Raw genomic sequence first — 14,525 nt, forward strand, 5'->3', positions numbered from 1 at the left:
AAGGAACAAATATGATCTGTGCTTAGACTTCTCATTCCAACTATTAAGTTAAATATGGCAGTGAGATTTCACAAAAACTCAGAGGACAAAATTCTTAGACCAGGTAAGTATAACCTGGGAAATAAACAAGATGCTAAAGATAAGTATGGGGGGCTTCCCTGGTGGTGCAGTGGTTGAGAATTGGCCTGCCAATGCAGGAGACACGGGTTTGATCCCTGGTTGGGGAAGAAGATCCCACATCCTGTGGAGTCACTAAGCCATGCGTCAAAACTACTGAGCCTGTGCTCTCGAGCCTGGGAACTGAAACTTCTGAGCCCACACGCTGTAACTGCTGAAGCGTGCACAACCCAATCCAGTTTTCTTGCCTGGAGAATTCCATGGACAGAGGAGTGTGGCAGGCTACAGTCCATGGGATCACAAAGAGACATGACTGAGTGATGAATACTACTACTACATTGTAAAATATATTTAATATATAATAATACTATATCCAAATATATATACAGTATTAGAAACAATCAGAAGAAATTGAAAGGATTTCTTCCAAATGAAAGAAATGTATATCCAAATATATTTTCAGCTCCAGAAGAAAAATCTTGTCATCTCTACAGTGCCATGTAAACCCAACAGCAGTGTTTTATATGATATGATTTTAAAGATGACCAAAAGAAATAAAGTAGAGAAGAAAAACATTAGTAGAATGGGAAAGGAGCAGGAAAAAGAAGGGAGATAAAGAAGAGAATATAAGGAATGAGGTAGAAACGAAAATCACAGAACTCAGTTCAGACAATGGGGTGTCGCTTGTCTCTACGGCACCAACAGTGTGGTGTGTGCTCTGAGTTTGGTTTAAGTAATTGTGTGTATATTGGGCATAGATCTGATGTGATACCAGTCTGGCTTCTGCTTAATTGATTAAATTCTCTCTTGTCTGTTTCTCCTCATTCCGTTGAGAGCTGTGTTCATCAGTTACAACAGAATTTTCTAACACTTTCTTCCTTATTTTCCACTCAACGCTAACTTGTCTCTGGCCACCAAAGCTCTGGGTTGCATCCACATTCCAGCTCCTTTTATTGCCAAAGTGCCTCAGGTAACAACAAGGCCAGCCTTGAACCAACAGAGTTTGACTTTGCCTCTTTGAGGAAATCAGGGACTTGGGAGGAAAACGTGGAGAACAAGTAAGCAGATTGCTGTTTGTCACCCATAAGTATTCTCTCTTTTCTTTCATAGGACACTTGGCTGCTGTAGCCTCCCCTAGCACTTAGCTCTGGCCATGTGAGTAAGTGTGGGCTAATGGGATTGAGAAGAATAGTCTGGGTCTTTCCATTAAAAGAAAAATGTGGGTGATATCCCTATCAACAGAAAACAGTGAACAAACCCTTAGCATTCTTGAAAAAGAGAACCAAAGTAACAGAAGACATAATTGAAAGTAAGTTCAAGAAAAAATTTTCCGAAATTATTAAAAAAAAATGAAATATATTTTGTGTAAGTACATGTATTTTCACTCTATAGCAGAGAAAATAGATTCCAGTCAACCCTGAAATATATTCCAGCAAACTTACTGGACTTTAAAGATAAAGAATTGAATGGGCAGCCTGGGCCGAAAGACCAAGTCATTTTCAAGGGAGAGGAATCTCTGGCTGTAGAATTTTCTATAGCAACATTGAATGCCACAGAAGGTTTCAGGAAAATCCTACAAGACAGTTCTAGAAGTAAAGAACAAGCAAATTATTTTCAGGTATAAATAATAAAAGCAAGTACTTTTGAATAGGGACATTTTGGAAATATTGGTCCTATGAGTACTTATTGAGAAAACTGCTAGAGGGTCCACTTTAGCAAACCAAGACAGGACTGAGACATTTTGGCAAGAAGATTAAAATAAAAATGTAAATGAGGTGAAAGACCAGAGTTTTAAGTGTATATGTCCTGAAAATATAGATATAATGTAATACCAAAAAAATTGCAGAGGAAGGCAGAAATACCAGTGGTAGAGCAAGGTCATTGTTTTACTGTTGGGAGTCAAGGGGTATTATTTGGATAAATAAAGGATAAATATAAAGCACTTTTTATATATGAGAGGTAAAAAATAAAGGGAATGTGCGGCCTAAATTGGGTGGGAGAGGAAAGAGACTGGACAGAGAAATATAGGACACATACTAATTTTGCAAATCTACCAGGGTGAGGGGGAAATTAATGGGATCTGTCTACAGAGAGGATCAAAGGTGTCATATAAAGGTAATTCTAAGAGTAATTACTACAACAAAAGAATAAACCTTTGTAAATATCATAAGTATATACTCCCAACCAAAGGAAATATGGGAAATGAACAAGAACTCAATTCAATTTCTTTTAAAGGAAAAACCCAGAAGTGGCTCATGTTTCTCCTACTCAGGAGAAATGTGGCAGGGCTAACTGCAAGACCAGTTGGGAGGGTTAGTCTCAGCTAAGCAATCCTATGCTCAGCTTTAACCACTACAACCAAAATGCAAACCTTCCTAAGTATCACAAGTACACAGATGCACATAAATGCATTGAAGACAGAATGCAGAGTGTTGACATTTTTAATATCCAAGACACTAGAACAAGATGAATCATCAGTACAAATTAAAATGACAGAAACAAGTTCAAACATTTTGGTCCTAACAATAACAGGACATGACTTAACTCACTTATTTAAATAATATATTTTGTAATTAAATTACAAAGTAAATCCCAACTTTTAACCATATACAAAAGACTCAAGTAAAAACACATTTTTAAATGCTGAAAATCAATGTACAGGCAAAGGTAATTTTGGCATACATCAACAAAAAGAAACCAGGGAATCCTGATCTGATTATCAAACAAAGTATAATCCAGGACAAAATGTTTTAAGCAAATAGAAATTACAGGAAATATCATAAGAGGTAAAAACAGTCTACTAGTAGACACTCTTATTTTTTATTACCCTCAGTCCACAGATGATCAAGTGGACAAAATGAAAAGGCTCTGAAAGACCCAAATAATACGTTTTAACAAGGTTGATATTATTGATACACATTCAACTTCATATCTAGAAAATGGAAATAGAGAATGTACATTTTCTCCCATGCTCTCTTAAGCAACTCTTGGGTCAGAGAGTAAATATAAATCCAAATTGCAGGCTGTCTGGCAAGCAACAATAATAAAATATTGCCTATGAGAACCTATGTATTATTTAATTTAAAAAACTAATTCTAGAAAGAATGAAAATGTGTATATATACAGCCAATCTTCATTACTCACATATTCCACATTTGTGAAGTCACCCACTCTCTAAAATTTATTTGAAACTCCCGAGTCAGTTCTCATGGCGCTTCCATGGTCATTCATGATGGTGCGCACAGCAGTGAAAAATTTGTGTTGCCAGACACACGTGTTCCCAGCAGAGGTTGAACAAGACAAAGCTCTGCCTCCTTGTTTCAGCTTATTTTGTAAACAAGCATCCTTTTGCCATCTACTTAATTCCATGTTGTTCTCATTTTGTGCTTTTTGTTGGTAATTATGCTGCTTAAAATGGCCTCAAGCCTAGTGCTGAAGTGCTCTCTAGTGTTCTTAAGACTGTGACGTGTCTTATGGAGAAAACACATGTGTTAGATGAGCTCCAATCAGGCATGAGTTATAACGCCATTGCATGTGAGTTCAGCATTAATGAATCAACATGTATAATAAATTAGGTGTCTTTAAACAGAAACATTCATGAAACAAAGATCTATGTTTATTGGTTTACAAAAATAGGACCAGAGGCTCACAAGAACCAAACCCTCTATTTCTTTTGGAAGCAAAGTTTTGCTATTAGCTACTTTGTGTTTGGGGTGACTTCATACAACCTCTATACCATGAATAATGAGAACTGGCTGTATTTGTATACACATGCACACACACACAATGTATTTTCAGAGTCCACCCAATTTTTCCATTGTTTTTGATTTCAGATATTATACTTATTTCTATTTGGTTCTTTTTTTTTTTCTTAAATATATATAGTTTTGAAACATTTTGTGAATGGATGTGGAGGGACTAGGAAAAAAAAGAGGAATCAAGCACATTTTTCTATATTTTTGACTCAAGCAACCGAGTAGAAATAATGTCATTTAGTGACAGAAAGGTGGTGGATGACAGGTTTGGGAGTGAAATAAAGAAATGGGTTTCATGTGTCAAATCTGAGACTCCAAGTGGAAGTTTGGAGTCAGAAGTTGAACTTATGACTTGGCAGTTCAATAGAAGGACCAAAGGAGGTGAAATAAAATTGGTGGTCATTAACATATGGATAGAATTTATGGCTACCAGACTGGATGAAATATCTAGGGATGCGATCTCAGCTACACTTCAACATGTAGATACAGGAAGCCATGAAGGGACCATCACCACCAACAGTACCACAGCTATCAACTCTCTGATCAACATTACCAACAAATGACCAGGAAGGAGCTATAAGCAAGTAGGAGATCATGATACTTTAGCAGACAAGAGAGTGCATCAAATTCTCCCAGCTTACTCACCTGATCACAGTGATGCCAAGACCCACCAGGTGTTAGGAAGCAAGAAGCAGCCAACAACCTCCCAGTCAGAAAGACTATGATCAGATCTCCCTCTGATAGGCCAACCGGCTTCATCCTCTTGACTGGAGAAACCAGCTTGTTAGAAAAAGATTCCTTCAGGTCTAAAGCCCAGGCTCTTAGGAAGAGGTCTGCCTCCCCATCCTCAATGCTCCCCACGCCTGCTGCCTACTCCCGCCTCACCCATGAGGTCAGCAGAGCTGCTTATCTGTGGTCAATCTGTATAGTCTTCTTGGGAGCATGTGGTGTAGAGGCATCCTTACTATCGCAATGAGATCTACAGAGAATCTTCCTTAGCCAACAACACTGATTACATCACTGTACATGACAAAGAACCAACAATGAAAACTGACCAACCTTCTAATTTGTGGTTTCCTAACATGTCCTTATCCCTCCCTTTATTTCAATATTTTTCCCCCCAGATTTAAGTATACAATCATATACTTGGATTAAACTTTTCACAGACTGATAGAATTAGTCATTTAAATTACTCTTCCAACACATTCTTGGATGCATCAGTATACAGAAGCTTAACTAGTTCTAATGCAGAGTTTCTTCTCACCAGCCACATGGCGCTAGTACTTTTAACCTGGGCCAAGGATGGTTGGAGGCATAAATCACTCCAAGTATTTGGGGTATGGCATTGGCTTAATCTTGTGGAATTAGTCCTTCTTGGTTTCATCATGGTGGAAAAATATGGAGGTTCCCACCTTACATTTAGCACCTAAGGTTGCTGGATTGTGAGGCTGTGTCAATATGTATATTTGTCACTGGGAACCTCTATTGTGACCAGACCATGGGCTATGTTGCAAATGAGACTCCTGACTCTTTGCCTCTGGGTGAAACTCAGACTTTTTTTTAAAAAGGGAAGCTCTGAGTTCACTTCTTTATTCTGTGGAAGTAGGGAATCATTGTAAATTATCCTGCCATGTTCTATAGGATGAGCTATAGGAATTTTATCTACAGCCAACAGCAACTCAGTCGTTAGCATGAGTGCAAGCTTGGCCAAAGTCTTTCAAAATCTTGGAAGCCTTCTATACCTTTGTTTTTGGGGACACCTCAAATCTGGCTTTTCCTTCACTTATGCTAAATTCCCACACAACACCAGTAATAATGCTCACTTTTGAAATCTGTTTATATATCTTTACCGAAAATGAGTACCATGAGGAAAGAATGAGTTTCAGCAGCCATTAGTAGAGATGTGGTCTGATTTTTCAGGAAGGAGAAGTTGTAGAAGGGTTGAGAGTGTGAAATTGATAAGTTGAGAGATGTGGAAATGGGACAAGGCCCATAAGGATGAGGTCTGATAAATAGAAGGTGTATAAAGAAGGGTCCTCAGTATTTGGAGATCAAAGAACATTACAGAAAATATTTTGACAATGCTGAGAATAATAACTAACCTGTAAGTAGTAAATACTTATTAAATACTATATGAGAGAGAGAGTCTTAAAAAGGATGTTGCATATATCTTCACTTAAATCACTGAACAAATCATTTACGTTATATATTTAGGTGAAGACAAGAAAGGAAATCTGAACAGAAAAAAGATAAAGGATCTCAAACTAGTTCAGATTTAGCAACAAGATTGGAGACTGTAGTAGAAAAATCTATATTCATCATATTTTACTGTTTTTAGGTAAGATTCTTTCCAAATACTTTCTCTATTTCTGCCAACAAAATCCAACTCTATGGGTCTGTGTTTTGTATAAGGCTAACTAATCAAATTCCCGAGACCAGACTTTTTAAATGTAAGTCTTCATACCTAACAAAGAATTAGACAAAGAGAACGAGGGGAAGTCCTCTCAACCCATAGCTTTAGAAGGAGAGACAGAATTCTCTACCATAAAACTAACACAAAGAATTGCCTTACATGGGAGAGATGTCCCACATAAAGCATATGAATGGAGGGGACATATGTATATCTGTGGCTGATTCATACTGATGTATGGCAAAGACATCATAATATTGTAAAGTAATTATCCTTCAATTAAAATAAATAAATAAATTCAAAACAAGAATTGCCTTGACAGTATTAAATTGAGAATTTTCATAAGAAGGTAAGACATGTCTGTTTGTAACCATTACCAATTTGTTCTGTTCTCTGTAATACAAATTTGCCTTGAAAGAGTTATTTGGAAGGGTCTTGTAATACTCCCCTCATTAGAAACTATTGCCACTTATTACAAATTTCTTAAGAAACTTAATTCTGGTTGGTTGTCTTGATAATTTGGAGGCCTGGCCCTAATATTTTAAGTGACAGGTGGATCCTTAAACTATTATATAGATGCTCCTAAGATTTTATATTAAATCAGAAAAAGATCCCTGGCATTCTGATTTCCTCATATGCAATAAAATGACCATAGATTTCCTACTTAAAAAGATTTTGAGAGTCTTATCTCATTTAAATTTATTCCAGCTCTTTTGTAATGGGAAAAAGATATTCATAGATGGAAACAAATGTGTACAGTATATAATTTTTTTTAAAGTGTAAGAAAATTCATAGTGGAAGAACATCAAATAAGACATAAACAAATGGGTATGTCTCTGTTCTCCCTAAACTATTCTGCAAAATCAATGTATTTCTAATTAGAGTTTCCAAAGAACTTGGGAAGGAGATGGGGAGGGAATCTTCTTGAGCTAATTCAAAAATTCACCCCTAGCATCAGTCTGTTGCTACTTCTGAGCTCTCCCTTTTCTCCTGCAATGTTTTTATAAAATAAAAACTAATATTCAGACAAGTAAAAGGTGCTGTGTGATCAAAGTGCCTATATACAAATAGGCAAAACTCATGGGATTTTGACGGAAATATTAAAAATTATCAGGTACTTCAAATATTCTAGAATCAAATATAGAGCAATATTTTGAAAAATCTAGAAATGGCTATTATAAATATGATAGGAAACCAAAGAACTAGAGAGAAAAAGGCTAACAAATTTGATCTCCTAAAAATTTATAACTTCTTTAACACAAAGTATTCCGTTAACAAACCTAAAAGGAAAACAACAAATGGGACAAAATATTAGGAACATATAGGACCAAGATTTAGTGTGCATGTATCTGATACAAAGATTTCTATAGTCATGCAGTATAGTAAGAAAAAGAAAAACACCACAACAGCAGACACTGACCGAGCATCCCATGACAAAGCATTCTGTGAGGAAGGAAAACAAATGACCAATAACAAACGGAAAATACTCAACCACACTAAAAATGAAAAGAGTGCATGTTAAGGCATCCTTTAAAAAAGGTTTTTTGTAGTTCAATTTAAAATGTTATGTATTTTAATTTTCTAGGTCTGATATAATTTTTAAGAGAGAGATATGCATAGAATTACTCTATTTAGATAAAACTGTATTACAAAAGGTGTTAACGCATGCACAGAAAAATTCTGGAAATGTATATGTTAATATTTATAAGAAACATTTTAAAGCAAGAATAAAAAGCAAGATATTCACATGAAGATATGAGCATTTTGAAAAACAATTAGTTTAAAAGGCATTAATCTTTTTCTTATTAAAGGTACGGAAAATATAATAAATTTTAGCATTAAAAAATTGTTCATTTGTAACATGAAAATCGAGTAAATTCTTATGCAGTCTTACTTCTTTTCCCACTGTGTTTTCCCAAAGTAGAATTGCTTCCAATATCCGTGGAATCTAGAAAGTAACAGGTGGTGGTCAGAAACTTAAAAAAACTGTAAACCTGAAAAATCTCTTCACTACTTATGTGCATTGGTTTCCTCATTTATGAAACAGGGATAGCAACACGTATGCCACTCAGGTTTTACATTTTTTTGTGAAGATTAAATAAGATCTTATTTGCAAAAGCTAATGAGAAATCACTATATAAATCAGCAACATGTTAGAAGGCCTCCTCCAAAACTATCTAATGAGTTTACAAATAGTTGTCTGAGGTCTTTTTTTTCTGATAGGGTAAAGGATTGTTTGTCTTTTGAGGTCTTTCCAAGGTTGTGACAAAATGACGCTTTTATCTTCCAGCAGAAGAACACATTTCTTTGCCCCATGATATTGTCAATTTCACCAGTGATTTCAACTACATCATCCAGGTATAATCAGTTGGCCATTCTGTTAAATAGAATTCTTTCCTCCCTGCAGTTCCCCGAAGGGTCAGGTCAGGTAAGTGCAAAGAATAGGGTTGTGACGTGGACTGAGTGCACTCCCTGTCAAAGTGTGTTTACACTTGAGCGCATCAGGAGTGGGAGCTCTGATTTCAGACTCCTGACACCCTGCAGCCCAAGGTCCTGTGACCTACACCTTCTGTAACTGGTCCACCCCCTGTTGGGAGCTGCTTGAGGTTCTCCTTGAACACTGATCACCTTCCACAGCTACTCCTGGGTCTGGGGTATCTATTCAACCACCTCTATCCCGACCTTGGGTGGCCTTACCCATCCTATCAATGCTTGGTGACTTTCAGTCATTGCTTCTTGGCCTCTTGAACACTTTTTGAAGAATACATGACACAGGAGCACTTCTAAGTCCTTGCAGCTCTGCTCCTAAGTTATGGCTTGTAAAGAAATTTTCACTTACACCTCCTCCCCTCCTCTTTCCCTGACTCCTACATCACAGGGTGACTCTGCCTCTGACATCTCTTTCTCTTGTTGCTGCTCCTCACTGTCCTTGTCCCTTCCTTTTAGTCTGTTTTTACTCTTCACCCAAAATATGCATTTTTATTTTTCTATTTTTTTCTTTATATACTTCTCCAATCCACTCATTGATGACATTTTTACATACATTTGTACTTACTTTTATGTGACATTATTCTTTTCCAAAAATACTGTTTGTTACATTAATATGTATTCAGTTCAGTTCAGTTCAGTTGCTCAGTTGTGTCCGACTCTTTGCGACCCCATGAATCTCAGCACACCAGGCCTCCCTGTCCATCACCAACTCCTGGAGTTCACTCAGACTCACATCCATCGAGTTGGTGATGCCATCCAGCCATCTCATCCTCTGTCATCCCCTTCTTCTCCTGCCCGCAATCCCTCAATCAGAGTCTTTTCCAATGAGTCAACTCTTCACATTGAGGTGGCCAAAGTATTGGAGTTTCAGCTTTAGCATCAGTCCTTCCAAAGAACACCCAGGACCGATCTCCTTCAGAATGGACTGGTTGGATCTCCTTGCAGTCCAAGGGACTCTCAAGAGTCTTCTCCAACACCACAGTTCAAAAGCATCAATTCTTTGGCGCTCAGCTTTCTCCACAGTCCAACTCTCACATACATACATGACCACTGGAAAAACCATAGCCTTGACTAGACGGACCTTTGTTGGCAAAGAAATGTCTCTGCTTTTTAATATGCTATCTAGGTTGGTCATAACTTTCCTTCCAAGGAGTAAGTGTCTTTTAATTTCATGACTGCAATCACCATCTGCAGTGATTTTGGAGCCCCCCAAAATAAAGTCTACCACTGTTTCCACTGTTTCCCCATCTATTTCCCATGAAGTAATGGGACCAGATGCCATGATCTTCGTTTTCTGAATCTTGAGCTTTAAGCCAACTTTTTCACTCTCCTCTTTCACTTTCATCAAGAGGCTTTTTAGTTCCTCTATACACATATTCAATTGTTAAAGTAACTTTAGTATTCTCATATAAATACTGTAATAAATGAATTTTTGCCAGACAAATGTCCAAATGTTGAAACCCAGAAGGTAGACTTTTTTTTTCTATTCCCTCAACAAGGTTGCTGAGCATCTCTCACATGTCAGATGCTGAGGTGAATGATGGTGATGATGCAGGGCAGAAGACTACTGAAGCATCAGTGCTTATCAATCTTATGAGCAACCAGGGAACTGATGCATAAAGAGGGATGCACACTGGTACACAGAGACTGTTAAGACACATTATACAGTCTACTTTGGGGATGCAGAAGGCAAGAAGAACTAGCCTGGTTTGAAATGAGGGACCTTTTCTAGTGGAAGAATCATGGAAGCAGTAGGTAAACAGATTAGGGAGAAAGGTGACTAAGATAAAAGCCCCAAATGGATGGAAGCGCACATACAAAAGTCTGGATTCAGCAAATGCAGGACACCAAGAAGAGTTCAGTGGGTCTGAACACTGAGTGAGACAATGAGAGGCAACGATGAGGATGGAGAAAGATGCAGGGGCCTCAGGCAGGGAGTTTGGAAGTCACTCAAAGAAGAATTAATTTATTCCAAAGGAAAATTAAAGGACATTCGGCTATTACATAGGACAGCAGCATGAACACATTTGCTTTTTTGAAAGATCAGCTTAGCTAAATCACTTAGACTGTGTTTGGTGGGAACAATGTTGGAAGAAGGAGAACAAACAGGAGCCTGTAGAACTAGATCAAGTGAGAAGTGATACAGACATGGATAAGGGTACTGACATGGAGATGGAAACAAGTGGACAGGCTGGAGACATTTAAAAGGAATAACTGATAGAGTTAGGTGACAGACTGTTGTTGTTTAGTTGCTAAGTCATGTCTGATTGTTTTGTGACCCCCATGAACTGTAGCCCACCAGCCTCGTCTGTCCATGGGATTTCCCAGGCAAGAATACTGGAGTGGGTTGCCATTTCTTTCTCCAGGGGATCTTCTCGACCCAGAGATCAAACCTGCATCTCCTGTCTTGGCAGGCGAATTCTTTATCCCTGAGCCACCAGGGAAGCTCAGGTGACTAGATGGGTTATGTCAATTGAGATGTCTCTGTCATGGATGACTGAGAAGTTCAAGTTGAAAGAATGAGTCAGTAAGTGTTTTAGAGGTACAGAACATTGGAGGAGCAGATACTGGTTTTCAGGGGAAAGATGATGTGCTCAGTTTTGAGTGTTGAGTCTGAAGGTCTTTGAGAGATAAGTGGAGAAGTTTAAAACCTTAGGACTTTGGCCAGGTCTTTCTGATACTTGGATAATTGAGTTTGAAAGCACAGAAGACAGAGTCAGGCTGGGCTGGAAATGTGGGTTGAGGAACAATTTGATTGTAGATGGTAATTGAAGCTCTAAGAGTACGTGAAACTCCATTGGTGAAGTCTCTTACGAACTGCGTGAGTTACAGGAGCCATTTTGATACCTGGGGATAACTTACCCTAAAAACTCACTGCCATTGTGAACAATGTTGCTTTGGTCTCATGAGCCTCTCAGATCCACAACTTCTCCATTTCTCTCCTCTCTTTTGCACTGTCCCGCTTCTCTCTCTACCATTTTTTTTTCCTTATCTTTTAACCGTTTATCTCTCTGTTCAGTTCAGTTCAGTCGCTCAGTCATGTCTGACTCTTTGCGACCCCATGGACTGCAGCACGCCAGGCTTGCCTGTCCATCACCAACTCCTGGAGCTTACTCAAACGCATGCCCATTGAGTCAGTGATGCCATCCAACCATCTCTCTGTGCCTCATCTTTATCCCCTCCACTGGTTACTTCCTGTATGTATCTCATTCCATCTGGTTTTCTATGCTTCTGTCTCTGGAGCTAGTGTTATTATTGAAGTGATCCCCTCTAATCTGGCACATCCCTTTCTAATTTTTCTTTTCTTTCAATTTTACCTTGATCTTTGGCTTTAAAATATTACAGTCTTTGCATTTATCTATTTTTTCTTCAATGACATTTAGCTTCATCTCGCAGTTTACCACTTTCATTGTCACCATTTGCTTGCTTTTTTGACACTGCCCACTCTATTGATTATTATTACTTCTGCCAGTTCTCTACGAGTTTCCTACATCAAAGGCCTATCAATCACAGACTTTATTATCATGTTTATGGTAAAGTTCCTAGAGATACCTTGAAAATTACCCATCTTCCTCTATAAAACTTCCCGATCTGGTGACATTTGGATCTTGTGAAACTTGAAACATACTCAAACATCCACAACTCAGATGGGCTGAGGAGAAATACACCTGCTCCAATGACCACTCTTCATATCCAACAGAGATTTGCTCTCTTTCTACCTAGCCACACCTCCTCTTTCTCTTCCTCTTTATGGTCTCCTTAGAAAATTTATCTCCATCACTTTGACTCTGTGAGCTTCTCTGCCCCTGATTTCTCTTGTCTTCTGTGTTGATTTCTCTCATTTCATCAGTTATACTCTTTTTTTAAAGAATTATTCATTGTTTATTTGAAATTCAAATTTGATTGCAGGTCCTGTATTTTTAATGTTTATTTATTTGGCTGCATTGGGTGTTAACTGTGGCACATGGGCTCCAGAGTGCCTGGGCTCAGTAGTTACAGCACGCAGACTTGGTTGTTCCACGTCATGTGGGATCTTCCCGGATCAGGGATCGAGCCTGTGTCTCCTGCATTGCAAGGCAGACTCTTAACCACTGGACCACCAGGGAAGTCCAGTTATATTGTTAACATCTGTTTTTTAAAAAAATTTCTCTGTTCATCCTTTTTTGTCTTATCTTTTTAGGTGTTTTGTATGCCATATAGCTGGTTCCATTCCCACCCTCTTTGTTTATGGTTTTTGCTTTTTGCCTCTCAATCTGGATATACATATTTCAATATTCACACTAATAGTGGTGGTTAAATATATTCATCAATATATACATATATATTCATATATGTGTGTATATGTGACATATACACACATACATATATACATATGCATTTATTTGTTGTTCAGTTGCTCGGTCATGTCTGACTCTGCAACCCCATGGACTGCAGCACACCAGGCTTCCCTGTCCATCAGCAACTCCCGGAGTTTGCTCAAACTCCTGTCCATCGAGTCAGTGATGCCATCCAACCATCTCATCCTCTTTCGTCCCCTTCTCCTCCTGCCTTCAATCTTTCCTGGCATTGGAGTCTTTTCTAATGAGCCAGATCTTCACATCAGGTGGCCTAAGTATCAGAGCTTCAGCTCCAGCATCAGTCCTTCCAATGAACATTCAGGGTTGATTCCTTTTGGATTGACTGGTTTGATCTCCTTGCAGTCCAAAGGACTCTCAAAGAGTCTTCTCCAACACCACAGTTCAAAAGCATCAGTCCTTCCATGCTCAGCCTTCTTTATGGTCCAACTCTCACATACATACATAACTACTGGAAAAACCATCAGTTCAGTTCAGTTCAGTTCAGTCGCTCAGTCGTGTCCGACTCTTTGCGACCCCATGAATCGCAGCACGCCAGGCCTCCCTGTCCATCACCAACTCCCGGAGTTCACCCAGATTCACGTCCATCGAGTCAGTGATGCCATCCAGCTTTGACTATATGGACCTTTGCTGGCAAAGTAATGTCTCTGCTTTTTAATATGCTATCTAGGTTTGTCATAGCTTTTTTTCCAAGGAGCAAGTGTCATTTAATTTCATGGCCACAGTCACCATCTGCAGTGATTTTGGAGCCCAAGAAAATAAAGTCTCTCACTGTCTCCATTGTTTCTCCATCTATTTGCCATGAAGTAATGGGACTAGAAGATATGCATTTATTATTGTTAAATATATTTTCTTGCATCAGACACTGATACATTCCCTTGTGACTATGCCAGATCCCTGTATCTCCTCTTTGGACTCTGATCATGCAACACAGCTCTTATCTTTCTGTTACATAAAATAGTCACTCCTTTTTATCCTTAAACATTTGTACATCCATTAATATTTCCTCATCCCAAAATGGGGAAGCAATAGCTAGCCTGCCTAAGTCTTAAAGACTTTGTGATGGCAGAGTAAGATCTTATTTGCCAAGGGAATTTAAAATACCATCAGACAATCTAAACACAATATGTTGAATATCTGACAAAATCTATACTAAAGTTTTAGAATGGTTGATCTTAAGCTTTTATTTCTGTCTATAATTACACAGCAGGACCAGTTGTCTTTTGATGTTTATAATTACAAATGGCATTAGTGTCAACTAGTATACCACTATAGAAATCTAGGATCTTGGTGTTAGTAGACATGACAGTAAGTGCTTAAAAAGATACCATCATTGTGGTAATTGTTTCTGCTAAACTAGGAATATAAAAGTACACATTTAGTTACTAGGGGTTCCCA

At 38.3% G+C, this 14,525-nt stretch overlaps 1 protein-coding gene across 5 annotated transcripts in view; it reads right to left on the minus strand.

Moving 5' to 3' along the window:
* The window catches only part of LOC104986429 (nuclear body protein SP140-like protein), a 95,860-nt gene that overhangs the window by 27,227 nt on the left and 54,108 nt on the right, over positions 1-14,525 (minus strand). For all 5 annotated transcript variants that reach the window (XR_825039.1, XM_010836984.1, XM_010836985.1 and 2 more), the window contains one exon: positions 8,177-8,230. Coding sequence is in view for 4 of the 5 variants with exons in the window: in XM_010836984.1 (XP_010835286.1) it covers positions 8,177-8,230 (54 nt within the window). In the remaining variant the exon portion in view is untranslated. The remainder of the gene's footprint in view (positions 1-8,176; positions 8,231-14,525) is intronic.

Source organism: Bison bison, unplaced genomic scaffold (genome assembly GCF_000754665.1).
Source record: "Bison bison bison isolate TAMUID 2011002044 unplaced genomic scaffold, Bison_UMD1.0 scf7180017864068, whole genome shotgun sequence".
NCBI classification, from domain to species: Eukaryota; Metazoa; Chordata; class Mammalia; order Artiodactyla; family Bovidae; genus Bison; species Bison bison.